Consider the following 13,980-nt stretch of genomic DNA (forward strand, 5'->3'; position numbering starts at 1 on the left):
TATTTTCAACATTTTCTTGTTTTAGCTCCCAAATTATTTCTAAATTCAGTCGGTCAAAACTGGAGCTTTTATTTTATTTCTTAACTACATAAACAGAAATCAGGTGGAAGAAATGTTTTCATTTTATATTTATTCATTAATTTAATCGATCAAAACTTTTCAAATGGATGCAAAATACTGTAAATGCTGACCAGATGTACCAAAAGATGCAAAATAAGACTGCACATTTTATTTTACCAGCTGTCCAAAAAAATCCTAAAGGTATTTAACTTTTGGTTTTATGAAACTGAGAACATTCTATTAACTTTATTGAGTTATTATTTTTTTAAATCACCAGTTTAAGTTACAGTCATTCTTCATTCTTTATTGTTGAAAAGGGAAAGTGTGCATTTAAAAAGTGATGGGGAGAAAATAGGTCGTTTGAAAAAGGGGACATGTCCACAGCGTCCCCAGTGTAAGTGATTCAAATAAATGTAAATGTTAGCAGAACGGCTAGTTTTCATCGGCAGTCCCTTCGGCTGATGTTACTGGGCATCCTGGAATAAATAAAAATATAAAACAACAGGTACAATAGTTAAAAAACATACTACGCTGTGATAAAAAGCTTACATATTACAGTTAAATAACATGAGATGATACAGGAGGATAAAAATAGCATCAGTGTCTCAACAAGCAACAATAACATACATTTAATATGTGACCCACACTAATGTTTATATAAATAGAAGAGTCTGATCCTGATTCTTTTAATCACAGAACAGAAATGAACTTGTTCTAATTAGTCTGGAAAACAGGCCGGCTGTTGTTTTATTTTCGACGCTCACTGTCTCAATTGTCTTGTTTACCGTTTTCTCCCTGGAGGCTAATGCACCCAAATGTCTATTAGCATATTGTGCACGGCTGTTTGCAGGTGGGATCTAGACTCTCCCAGATTCTCTTTGCTGAAGCCGAGTTTATACAACACAAGAGGATTTTTAACCTTATTTCGGTGGCCACTGTAAGGAAACGGGACCAAGTTTAATTGCAGTTCAAATCATTTTAATGGGTGTCCTAATGTTAATAATATGAGACAAACAGTACACTGAGATCAAATAAAAGTGCGGGTCCTTGTCCTTGGACCCCTTAGAGACTTGCAGCTTGTTTATTTGTTCATTTTGGGTCCAGGAGTACAACATTCACGGCTGGTGGGTCGGCGAGCTGAACGGCACCGTGGGCATCGTCCCCAAGGACTTCCTGCAACCTGCCTACATCCTCTGAGCTCCAACAGGTACCAAGGCACTCTCTTATCATCAGCATTATGGACCATTACTGTGGCCTAATACACAGAAACGGTCCCCCTGGTACTCATCCAGATTGCCATTGAGGTATATTCAGTCGTTGACCTGCCATTTATGGCATCTGCTGGCTGGAAGAAGTACTGCATAAAGCAATCTGAACGGTGCAATGGGCAATGGGTGAGGATAAATATGTGCAACAAAAGCATGATTACAGCGTCAGTTGTCCTATTTAAGAAAATGATTCCCTAATACTGTTAGATAGGCACAGCTTAAAATGAACACTGAATTATTAATGCGTGTTTCGCTGATAGTGTTTTCTTTTTCTTCTACAGCGCTGCTGCTGCTGCTGCTGACACATCCGGCCATGAGTTTCACAGACGGCCCTGTCAGATAATCTTTTACCGATTACTCTGTAAATGCTATCATTTAAATCTGCTGCAGTAGTACTTACCCCTGCACACTATAAACCACTGGTAAAGGTCCTACTGACGATATTGATATACAAACCAGAGCTGAAAGAATTAGTCGATTTATCAGTAAGTCACCCGACAGGAAATTAAGTGACAATTGAGTGAATCAGGTGATAATTTTGAGTCTTTTCTTAAGAGGAGACTCGTTGTTTTTTGGGCTGTTTTGCTTCTGTAACATGTTTTCTTGCAGACAAGTGGAAAGAAAACATCTAAAAAATGCACATTTAGCTGTTTATTTTTGTTCAGATTTCTGTTCTGGACATTTATGCAAGTCAGTAAATATTTAATCCGATAGCCTTATTTGCATGTTTAAACAATAAATATCAGAAATCATGCAATACAAAAAATAATTGTCTTAATGTAAGCTATCAGCTAGGGAAGTTTCATGTTTCATATTTTACCCAATTCACCATTTTTTGACTAAAAATATATGGAATTTACATATCTTTTAAGGTTTTTTCTCATAATCTCAGCCAAAAATCTCCACTTCAGCAGCATACATACACCCAACTTTGCAGTTTTATTCCTGTCTATACTCTTAAGGTTGTTTTTTTTTTTTACAAAGGAGTTTGTTCATATATCTTTCATAGCCTGATTGGTGGAGCATTTTAATCTTAAAAAAACATGGCAGAAATTGATTTTCTAATGGCTGTTGACATAATTTTCTAATTTAGTTAGTTTTATTTATTATGCTTTCTGATTTTTTTTTGTGTATGTGGCAATTATAAAATAAAAACAACCACAACATTACAACAATTACAGTTAAAGACACACATTTAACAGCAAAGTGCTTCAAATCGTCACCAATAATAAAGAATTGAAATAAACCAAAATCCAAGTGACCCACACCTCATATCACAAGGATTTGTTTAACAGAGCTATACTAGAAGGTATAAAGGATCTTTGGGCACGGGAGGTCTGCAAACCTCTACCTCCGTCCTGATGATAACAACTCATATTCACCACAGAGAGGGTGTGATTCATAACAGAGGACTGCCCGTTCTTTTCCTGCCACTCTGGTCTCACAAAGCAGTAACATACTGTGTTGTTGTTGTTGTTGACCCACAATCTTGCTAGAAATATTAACAATCATACTGAGTTTTGTCTTGTTATCTACAGACAGTAAAAAATACCAGGCGACGAAGCAGAAAGTCAAAGACAAATGAACAATGAAACAGTCCACTCCAAACCGACGAAGCTTCCACATGAAATACCGTCATTGTAATCCTTTCCTGTAGATCTACGGAGTGGATATCCAAATTCCCTTCAGTCAAAACCTTTGACTCTAACATTTATCCAGTGTTCAGATGTCGGCTCTGGAAATTTGTGCAAATTAGTGCATTTTCAACTAGATAAAAAGCCTAATTTTCATATTTGAACACAAAATTATTTTTTTACGCTGTTCACGTGTAGTGCCTGCACTTAAGTCAAAGCCTCTCAAATATGCTTTCCTCTATTTTATATCATTATAAATGTTATATTTTGGGTTTTTTGAGTGACAGTTGAACAAAAAGTGTAATTTGAAGACATCACTGTGGGTTCTTGTAAATTGGGATTGGGATTTTTTGTACAAACTTTAGATTAAACAATTGATTAATCAGGAAATGAACAACATGATACATTTGTTAGTTTTATCCCTGGTGCATATATTTATGAATTCACTGGTTAAAATGAGCAACATGCAGATAATTACTGATTTATTTCATCTTTTTTTCTCTGGCATGCATTTAAAAAAAGATATGTAAAATAAATATTTGTAAAATATTTTAAACTACAGTGTGTATGGAGTATAACAGAAATCTAGGGCTGCATGATAAGTAAAAGAAAAAAATTATATTGCTGTTATTTTTACATTTTCAATGAAAAAACTAATAAAATCATGATGATGTGACGTTTGTTGGGGTCTGTACCAAATAAATGTCTTTCTATGTCTGGAGAACAAGATTCGTAGGCCAGGACATTATTATAATACCGTTCTGTCACACATTTTACCTTTATCAAAAATATGCAGCTTGTGTGATTTGGATTTTGCAGTTGGCCATATTTTGTGCAGCCCTGTTGAATTTTTTTTTAATAGCACTGGCTTGTGTCTGATTTGTCAGTTGAAATTCAGTGATATTTAGCTTGTTTCATTTTCAGCCACTAGGTGGCAGGATTGCTCCAAAATCCAGTGTAATACCATGAGATGTGTTTGGTAAGACATCAGCCATGAAACCACAGGAATAAACAGTCAAATGTAACACAGCACAGAAGAAAAACAATTTATTTGACATAAAATTAGATTACATGGACACAGTCACTCAGGTTGTTATCATTGCCCTTGTAGATCCATGTTATAAAATAGGTCTCCTCAGAAAGTGGGGGCTTTGCCTCTAAACATTATTTAAAAAAAACTTTTTGAAAGCAACAACAAAAAAACACTAGTCATTTACAGTGTACAAAGAAAGCAAACCCAGTACTCTACAATCCACCTACTAGATCCCATATCTGTGACACGGGATGATCGACAAGGCTTATTTCTACGTGCAATGGCACAATAAACTCTGGGTCCCTTTTTAAAAAGAAAAAAAAAGTAATTAAAACAACAAGCAGCATCAGTAGTGTGTGGAGCAAAATGTCGAGGTCAAACTGCAGCCAGCTTAAACAAGTTTCAGACTAACTGGAATTACGGCTGTAACCTAAACTCACCTTCACCAGCTGTGGTTAGAAAAGAGAAGGTTTTGTGTGTTAGAAGTAATAAAGCTACATGAAATAAATAACCTGTAAAAAAAAAAAAAAGCCTACCACACATGACAGTGTTAAAGCTTAGTGTATATAAACATGGTGTTGACATAAAGGTGTGAATCATCGGTTTTGTCTATGATCGCTAAAAGAGCAGAACATGTTGCAGAAATTACACAAATTCACAAATATACAGGGGCTCCAACATTAATAAATTACTGTTTAAATTTTATTCACAAGCCAAATATTTATCTGTGCTTTGTTGGGCCAAAATATCTGTTCTTGTCCCTCTATGATCCACTATCTGATAATAAATATCACGATTCACAGGGAGACAGTTGCTGACTTGCATGATAAGGTAGTTTTTACGGGTTTCACATTAAGTGAGGCTGTAAATGAGAGCAGGAACAGCAGTGTGAGATTCTCCAGGGAGTTTAAAACAATACTTGCATGTCCACATGTACGCTGAAACAGTTTTTGGTTCCTGTAATTGTTCCTCCTGTCCACACTGTCAAATGAATTGAATATTGTTGATTTTATACATCTAATTATTAAAGTAGCAACAGACAACCGTCCCATCCTCTAGCGTTTCCTTTTTCCTCAGTGTCGCGGATATCAATACAGGACAAAACGTGATTTTTTTCAGTCTATAATAGAGTTGTGAAAGCAGATGGAAATGGTGCCAGACTGCCAACCTGATTAACCTTTCTTTTCCCGGGAGATTTCGTGCCCAGTGAAAATTGTATAGTGAAAGCGAGGAATATAGGGAACTAATCTAAACGCGGGTGGTTTCATTATTCTACAACCATTCGATGTGCAATCAACATTTACTTCATAATGATACGTTAAAGCAAAAAAGTACAAAGGAAAAGAAGAGAGAAAAAAAAGAAACTTTCCCTTTTTAAACAACCTTCTTAGGCATTCGAGTATAGATTTCTGATGTGCACCTGAATACACCATGAAGTCCCTGTGCTGTACTCAGTCAGCAGAGGTCAGAAGCATGTGTGTGTCCGTAAATGACACCAAAACGCAGTAAAGACGGACAGGAGGAACAATGCCAGCAGCCAAACACTCTTTTAAAGTAAATATGAACATGTAAGAGTAAAAAGTGTGAATCCTTTAAAAGGGGCACTATGTAGTTTTGGAGAAGAAATTCAAACTCAGAATTTTTAATAGTTACAATATTAATGAGGTAATACTACAAACTAAATAAATAAGCTGTTCTCAGAGGAAAATAAGGTCCGCAGAACACTGTTTGAAGCTAGAAAGGTGGCAGGGTCCGCCAAATACAAACAAAGCAAAACAGTAGTATACAGTATCAGTAGTACAATAAATTGTGTTGTCCTTTAAGGTCAGTTTGTTTATTCAGTTTATTCAGTTACGGAAATGAAGAGAGTTTGTTTATTTAGCTTGTTTAGGCATAAAAAAGTGAAGATCTTTCTCTTCTGATTAAATTTTACTACATAGTGCACCTTTTAATTCAAGTGTCTATTGCTGTCATAATTGTTGGAAATCCTCTCCAAAATAATGTGCCTTAATTTCCCAACAATCTCCTTGAACTCAATAAATTTAAAAAAAAACTTTAATTGTATTTGTTTACACAACAATAAAACCTTTAGTTCTTTGTACATGTGGATAAATTAACCCTATAGTGCATGTTCCCTTTTGTGAACTTGAGCACCATCTGCTGTTCCCAAAAGCAAATCTTCACCCACAGCCAGAGGGGGAAAACAGTGCCGATGTTTAGTGTACCTGAGTCTAAATTAATATGAGTTTTAAAATTAAATATAAACTATTTTTAAAAAAAAAGTTAGACTTACAACATGAGTGACTGCACAAAGTTTGAATTATATAGTCTGTTTAACACATAAAATCCCTTAGAGCTGCAACGAATAATCGATTAGTTGTCGACTATTTTGATAATCGATTCATCAGACTGAGTAATTTTTTGAAGAAATTAAAATTCTTTGATTCCAGCTTCTTAAATGTGAATAGTTTCTGGTTTCTATGACAGTAAACTGAACATCTTGGGTTGTGGACAAAATAAGATATTTGAGGACATCAATTCAGTGACATTTTATCATTTTCTGTCAATTTAGAGACCAAACAACTAATCAATAATCTGCGTTGCAGCCCTAATATGCCTCCATCCTTGGTTCAGAGACCAGGGTATAATGAGCAGATATTTTGTAAGACAACACAACTCCCAATATGTACTTTGTTTATGTGCGTGTGATCAAAGAGTGTAAGTGTCATTTAGCTGTGAAACTAACGCGCCTCCACCTCACAAGTTTCCTCTGATGCCTCCAACGTCAGCGAGGACAAGGCCTCCGGCTCCGTAAATTTACTATCAGCTAATCCAGGCGAGCAGCTGGTCTCTATGATGCTGAAGTCACTATTTTCAGTCAAATCTCCAGCAGCTAAAGTTGCGTTAAGGTCCAGAGATTCACTGAATTCGCTGATCTCGGTTGCGTATTGCAGGTCCTCGTCCTCCTGAGTGGAAATGTCTTTTTCCACAGAACATCCATTCATGTGAAGGTCCAAAATGTTTCTACTGGAGGCCTCTACTTCTGACCAGAGAGTGACCTCCACAGGAGATGTCTTCAGGAAGCCATTTGCAGCCTGGATCAAGTCCTCGGCCTCGTCACAGATGCTTTCTTCATCGCTGACCTTGACGATGCTCTCGTTGGAAGATGGCAGTGAGTGACTGTCCTCGTCGCTCTCGTCTTTGGTCCCAACCAAATCCACTTCTTGTTCAGCTTGCATTTGGTCCTTTTGTTGAGCGCCATCATCGTCACTACTTTCCACCTGTGGGACGCTGCGGGTCTCTTCCTTGATTTCTGACTTGAGCAGTGTCTCCTCTTTGCCCTCCGATTTGACACTTTGTTTGTCATCTGGCTCTTTTTGCTCATCTGAGGCTTTAAACTCCTGCAAACAGCTCACATCTGCAACATGACCTTCAGTGCCAACAACATGTTCAATGACATGATTTTCTAAAACCCGATTCCCAGAGCAGACATCTTCCAGAAGGTCATTGTCACCACTTTCCACCTGTGGGACGCTGTGAGTCTCTTCCTGGATTTCCGACTCAAGCGGCGTCTCCTCTTTGCTTTCAGATTCAACACTTTGTTCGTTGTCAGTCTCTTTTTGCTCGTCTGACTTCTTAAACTCCTCCAGACAGCTGACATCTGCAATGTGACCCTCAGCGCCACCGATGCATTCGATCATATGATTTTCTAAAACCTGCTTCTCAGAGCAGACATCTTCCAGAACGTCCTCCTGAGATCCGGTGTCACTGTCCTTAAAATCTAAAATTGCCACAGAATTCAAGTTGTTTTCTAAAATGGCCTCCTCAGATCTTTCCTGTTGATCCGCTTCCTTCTCTGTGTCTGGATGAACAACGGTCTCTTCCTCTGCATCTAATGTCACAGTGCTCTCCTCCACCCCACTGTTCACCTCAAAGCCAGTCCCCATGGGGGAGTGCACCTCCACTGGTGTCTGTATCAGGCAGCTCCTCTGCTGGGTTTGATCAGGGTCGTCCGGGCCTTCACCCAGAAAAAAGCTTGCCTCTGTCGGACCGCAGTCTTCAAAAACAGCCTCTAGGTGGTTGTTCTTCTGGAGGACCTTTATTGAAGATTTCTCCTTGTGATGCAACTCGTCTGTGTCCTTGTCAGACAGCTCCAGTAAACCTTCTAGGGGGTCAGAGTCACTACTTGAGGTCTCTTTAGTTTGTAGGCAAGGTTGATGAGGAGCCGGGCTGTGGAGTAAAAAAAGAGTAAACATTTACTTTAAGTCACGATTTCAACAGAACAGGAACTGATACTGGCTCTCTTTAACAGTAAGAAGATCTACCTATTGTAGCAGCACCTCTAAAGATCAATATGTAACACATCATTGTTTGTTCAGGCAGTACAAATAAGAGGTTGTGATTCTTATGCACAGACAGGCAGGTGGTGGTAGTATACATTTTCTTTCCTTTGGACAGAGCCAGACTAGTCGTTTCTTCACGTTTCCATTCTTTATGTTAAACTAAGTTCACTGGCTGAAGCTTAATATTTACTGTACGGATTTGGGAGTGGTATCAAATCAATCCAGCTATGCAGCACACTCTAGATCATGGCATTTGGCAAAAACCTTAAATGAACAGAAGGGATAATGCAAAGGTGAAAGGTTACTTCCACATCAACAGCTTACCTCTCCATGGACTCGTACGAAACGGTCAAACTCGGCTCCTTGATGGAGTCGTCCTCCTGAGCCTGAGCGAAGCCCCGATTGGACGAGGCGTAGGTGAGGATGGCGTCCGTCACAGTGTAGGGGGTGTGGCCCTGCACGCAGTCCTGGATGTGACCGACCGGCAGCTGAGTCTGCAGGAAGAGGTGGAGCTGGCTGTCTGACAGGCAGACTGTCATGTGTACCACTCTGCAGGACGAAGGTACGAAAAATATTTCTTATCAACTCAGGTTGTGTTACAAAATTGTAATTTCAGATACGTGTCTGAAGAAGAATAAGAACTAACTTGTCCAAGAAGGCCTGAAGTCCTTTCCTTCTCCCCTCCAGGAAGTCCTCATTGCTGAAGGAGAAGAATGACTTTCCTGGAAGGTCCGGGACAGGCCTAGGAGGACGAACAATACTGGTTTCAATAAATATGGAGGTGTAAAGAATCCTTCAGAGCAGTAGTTCTCGAGGTAAGGTTCGGGGACTCCCAGGGGCTCTCCAGCTGAGAGGGGAACTTATTTTCACAATAAGAGCATTTATAACTGTTTCGGTACCAGGTCACACACACTTTCTCTGGGAAAGTCTCATCATATCAGAGGGGGTTTCCTGGGACAAATTTCTATCTAATGCGGTTTTGTGGTCTAATCTGTGTCAGTTTAGGGGAGATGAGAAGTTTCAGAACCACTGCTTTATAAAATAGTACTGATCTTCTGGTTGATTTCAGTCAAATGAGCCAACTTTAAAGAAGTGTTAATTTTTGGGGACGTAAGTGAAGTGAATGCTCCACAATGTTCACCAGCTAGTTGCTAACTGCGTCTGTCTGCCTTCGTTTCTGACCTGAGATGAACTACCACAGGACGAGCTCAACTTACACCAAACCAGCATTCTTCTGAAGCTTCTTCTTGAGCCAGGCAAACTCGCTGTAACGCCGACGCACGCAGGACGTCTTGGCTGTGAAGGCTTTACTGTTGGTCTGGGAATAAAAAAAACAAACATAAAATACAGTCAACAAAGCTAGATTATACAGAGCTAGATTTATATTGTTGTTATTGTCAACAGATCCCATGAAAAAGACCAAAATCAACTGTCAGGGTATTCAAGCTTGATATATATGTAGTTTATTTTGACTCAATCACACATACATCATCCTACTAGAGCAAATGTGTACAATAATCCCCAACAAATGCACTATTTCCTCCTGTTTAAACAACATTTGCTATAAAGTACAGTGCCCAGCTGTTTTAGAAAATTATTTAACCTCTTTTTAAAAATAAAAATAAATATTTGTGATGTGTTTTCAAAGATTAACATCTTCAGTATTTTATGTAATAATGTAATAATAAGTTGCAGCCCTATACATAAAAACACCAGCCTGAACCTTATAGCACAACTAAAGCATTACATCACATGCCAGACGTGTCCCAGCGATGTGTGACAGTCCACTGATGTCTGCGTGACAAGCTATCATCTGACAGCCCGTAATCAATTATCAAGCAGTGTTGGTTAAGTAAATGTCATTAAAAGCAGAAGAACAAATTTCATCAGAGGATTTAAGTCCTCTTAAGCATCACTTCTTAAAAAAATACTGTCAATGTATGTAGAATTATTCTGACATATTGCTCATGCTGCGCATGATTAGTTTATTGTTCAATACTTGTTCAAACTTTATGGATTTCTAATTTTAACACTGGAGAAAAAATAGCATATCGACGACAAACAAAATGATATAAGATCATGTGAGGTCATGTGATTATAGTCAATTTCATGAGTCAACACTCACTCATCACATCTGTCTAGGCATGGTGCCTTGCTGATGCTGACACAGCATTCTTCAACACAGGCTGCTGCCCAGACAACAACATCAACTCCTGTCCAAACAAAACGCAAGGAATCCGCTGCACACTCAATGGTTTGTAAAGATTGGGGTCATGTTAAGCGGAAACTAAGAAAGAGTCTTCTTATATTATGGTGGTAATACCTGAATCTCCAGGATATTTAATCCTATTACCTTCAAAAGTATTTCTAGTATGAGTCAGACGTAAGAGAAAACTGTAAGTTTGTAGATTAGTGTCAAAAAGTAGAACACTATGATTCTCATCTGGTGAGAAACTCTTTCTTTATATCATCAAATTGTCTAATTTTAAGGCGGGCTAGTTTATTTTTGTGGCACTTTTTAACCACAAAGTCGACTGAAAATGATTTTACTCATTACAGGCTCCAGGGTTTGACTACTGTGGTTGCACACACGCCCAAAAATCTGTCAAGTGCGTCTAAAAACTTTTTCATTGTATGAAAACGTATTTCATAGGTGCGTTTGAATTATGTGCAGGTGCACCCAAATCGAAAGCACACCAGTGGAACCAGTGTATAAATATTGATTTGTAATAATATAAAACAAAGAAATCAGCAAATCTTCAGAGAATGGACGACATTGTGCTTGAAAACGGTCAACATAGTAACGAAACAAATAGTCGACTAATCGTTCAGCTCGAAAAATTAAAAAATTCCAATCGCACACTAAATGTGTCCACGTATATTGTAATTTAAGTGTTAATACTCACATGTAGGAATATTTTATAATCCACATGTGAATTCCAGGAGCCTTCGTTCTGAATGCGGGGATCTTGGACCCGCACTGCAACAAACTCCTGAAGGACAGAAACAGAGACACTGTGTCACAAGTTTGAATAAAAAACAACTGCCGTGACATTTATGAGTGCGCGTGTGTGTTTTACTGTGTCACGGTCAAACCAACAGATAAAGATCTAGAGTACAATAAATTAGTTTGTCGAACTGACAAAAGCAACTTCTTCTTCTTCAACTTCTAATAATGAGGTTCCTCAAATGTATTTAAACACATCAAATGAGGTATTGTTCTTTGACATTTGTTAAGTGGAAGTTTAAAAAAAAAAAAAAAAAAAAGGAGCTGGAAGGTTTCCCCAACATCTTACATTAGAAATGTATATTTTGCAATTTAATGAGGCGACTTACATCTTCTTCTTGATTGCTGATCATCCTACCGAGTGCTGCACTGCAAAGGAAGGAGAGGAGAGTTCAACAAACAGGATCAAAAGCTCAAACTGTGCACATCTTCTTTAGTGTTGGCATGACTTGATGACTCATCTTCTAAAAGGGAAACTGGTCAGCAAAAATCAGCAGTCACTCTCGCAGGCATTTCTCTTTACTGCTCAGCGGAGCTAAGAACTCAGACTCTTTCTTTCAAAAGAGTAACAAGCGGTCCCCTTTCCTGGTCTTAAGGTCGCTTGTTAAGTCTCTTTATTGCTTTGTAAAATTCTTTAGCGGCCAACAAATCATGAGTCTTACTCACCCATCATAAACTTGGTGAAAGGACTGGCTTTTGCCAATTAGGGCTCCAGCTAAGAAGTATTACAATTATTGACTGATTTTTCAATTAATCAATTTGTCTTTTGATATAAAATGTAAGAAAATAAGGAAAAATATCCAAGGAGATGTCTCAAAATTGCTTTTTTTGTATGACTACAGTAGAGCTGCAACGATTAGTTGATTAATCAATCAAAGTAATTAATCGCCAACTCATTCCTGAAGCAAAAATGTCAAACATTGCTGCTTTTCTTTGTCATTCATGGCAGTAAATTAAGAGTTTTGGGCTGTTGGTTGGAAGACTGTGATGAGCATTTTTCAGTTTTCTGACCTTTTTTTAGACTAAATTATTGATCATGAAAACAAACAATGATCAAATAATGGTTCGTTGCAATATAACATTGATATAAATATAATAATAATTAGATAATCTTCACATTTAAGAACCACGGACCACAGGATATTTGGCATTTCCTCTTGATAAATAACAGAAACGATTAATTGATTGTCAGAATAGCCAGTAATTGATTTTCTGATGATCGACTAATCGTTTCAGCACCAGCGAAACTACACGGATGTCAGGCAGAAAGCAGAAAATGCTGATCACCGATGACACGCAGAAACCAGCTGCCATCTCTCTCACACTCTTTCCCACAGTCACTAACACTTCACAGACATTTCTCCATTAAATCAGACAAAGTATTCAAACCTGAGTGAGTTTAAATTCCTGTTATAACCATCAGAAACATCACAAATCGAAAGCTTGTGGACAACGAAAACCGACCCCTCCCCTTCACTGTGTGTGAAGATACTCAAAGTTAAATCAAATAAAACAAAAACATGGAGCACACTCACTCTCCGAAACACTTCACGTGTCCTGTTAGCTCGTCTGCTTCCTACGGGACAGTTATATTAGTTGTCTGGCCTCAGAGATAACACTTATAAACACTTTAGCCACAGGAAACATTAGCTCAAGGCTAATTTAAATCGACAACTACTTACTTTCACGAGGCGTGTGTTTGTTCCTGTGGTGGTTTCCAGCCGGCTGCTGTCGATGTTCTCCTGCTTTTCCGGCGTTTCTGTTTTATTTAAGCTCAAAATCCTCAAATACTGAGGCTTGTTTTCGCGAACACCTCCTGTCTCCATTTAGCAAGTCACAAGCGCCGCTACGTCACACCGTGACGAGCCTACTTCCGGGTGTGCGCGCGCGGTCGTCGGCAAAGGACGGAAGGGGGCGTGTGACTTTTCAAATTAAATGAAAAATATATTTGATTTATTATTTTCTGTTAGTATTTTAAAGACACCCAATTTACGCCAGAAATACTTAAATGCAGTTTAAAAAAATAAAAATAAAATAAATATGCTAAAAATAATCTTAGCATGAGGTCCACTTACACATTAGCAGGTGGCTGAAATGTGGCTAAAAGCTAAACTGTTATTTAAAATAAATAAATGAATAAATGAATATATATGGATCCTGGCAACTGGAGATTGATGAGGTACAACAAACATCCTACATCAAGGCAGCAGGTCAGGGGGGATACATCATCATCATACAACAGGTGTCTGATTTTTGCCCATGGTCCACTATTAAGTTTTGATTTTGCCCCTCCAAAGGCAAAAAAGTTTGCGCACCCTTGATGTAGATTTAGGTGTTGAGTGTGTCGTGGCAACTGAAAATCAGTTACTTGTCTAGTGCAGGTGAGAGTTGGTCAAAACACCAGGTTCGACACAATATTTCTTCTCTAGAAGTTCCTTTATTGCTTGCAAGCAAGAGTCACACATCAGCAGCGCATAGATGTTGACTGGGGAGAGGCAGTCTCTCTCAGTCCTTTATAGTTGTAAAAATCCAATACACACAGTTGTAGAGGTCACAAGGTTACATCTGGACCACTTAGAATAACACTCCCATTATCTCCACTTTCTCCACAGGTTAACATAAATTTAACAAGCAC

At 38.4% G+C, this 13,980-nt stretch overlaps 2 protein-coding genes across 3 annotated transcripts in view; one reads left to right on the forward strand and one right to left on the reverse strand.

Annotated features, from left to right (window-relative positions):
* skap1 (src kinase associated phosphoprotein 1) overlaps window positions 1-3,638 on the forward strand; it is a 42,410-nt gene extending 38,772 nt beyond the window's left edge. For both annotated transcript variants that reach the window (XM_073489715.1, XM_073489714.1), the window contains 2 exons: window positions 1,165-1,267; window positions 1,610-3,638. In XM_073489715.1, coding sequence (XP_073345816.1) covers window positions 1,165-1,257 — 93 coding nt within the window. In that variant the 3' untranslated portion in view covers window positions 1,258-1,267; window positions 1,610-3,638. The remainder of the gene's footprint in view (window positions 1-1,164; window positions 1,268-1,609) is intronic.
* A 2,182-nt stretch (window positions 3,639-5,820) lies between these two features.
* On the reverse strand, window positions 5,821-13,152 carry snx11 (sorting nexin 11). Its single transcript, XM_073490315.1, has 7 exons — window positions 13,028-13,152; window positions 11,675-11,714; window positions 11,245-11,331; window positions 9,556-9,656; window positions 8,985-9,080; window positions 8,663-8,887; window positions 5,821-8,225 (listed from the first exon to the last, which is right to left on the reverse strand). Exons 2-7 carry the CDS (start codon window positions 11,696-11,698, stop codon window positions 6,737-6,739), a joined length of 2,022 nt encoding a protein of 673 aa, XP_073346416.1. The 5' UTR covers window positions 11,699-11,714; window positions 13,028-13,152; the 3' UTR covers window positions 5,821-6,736.
* Between the last annotated feature and the right edge of the window lie 828 nt (window positions 13,153-13,980).

The sequence above is a fragment of the Pagrus major genome, chromosome 20 (assembly GCF_040436345.1).
Source record: "Pagrus major chromosome 20, Pma_NU_1.0".
Taxonomy (NCBI): Eukaryota; Metazoa; Chordata; class Actinopteri; order Spariformes; family Sparidae; genus Pagrus; species Pagrus major.

Excerpts from the sequence above, each read along its gene's own strand:
- snx11 (XM_073490315.1), bottom strand. The coding sequence starts at position 11,698 with ATGATCAGCAATCAAGAAGAAGAT. Across the intron at positions 11,332-11,674 it reads TCAGCAATCAAGAAGAAGAT|GAGTTTGTTGCAGTGCGGGT; the intron begins GTAAGTCGCCTC and ends TCTGTCCTTCAG. Across the intron at positions 8,226-8,662 it reads TCGTACGAGTCCATGGAGAG|CCCGGCTCCTCATCAACCTT; the intron begins GTAAGCTGTTGA and ends TTTACTCCACAG.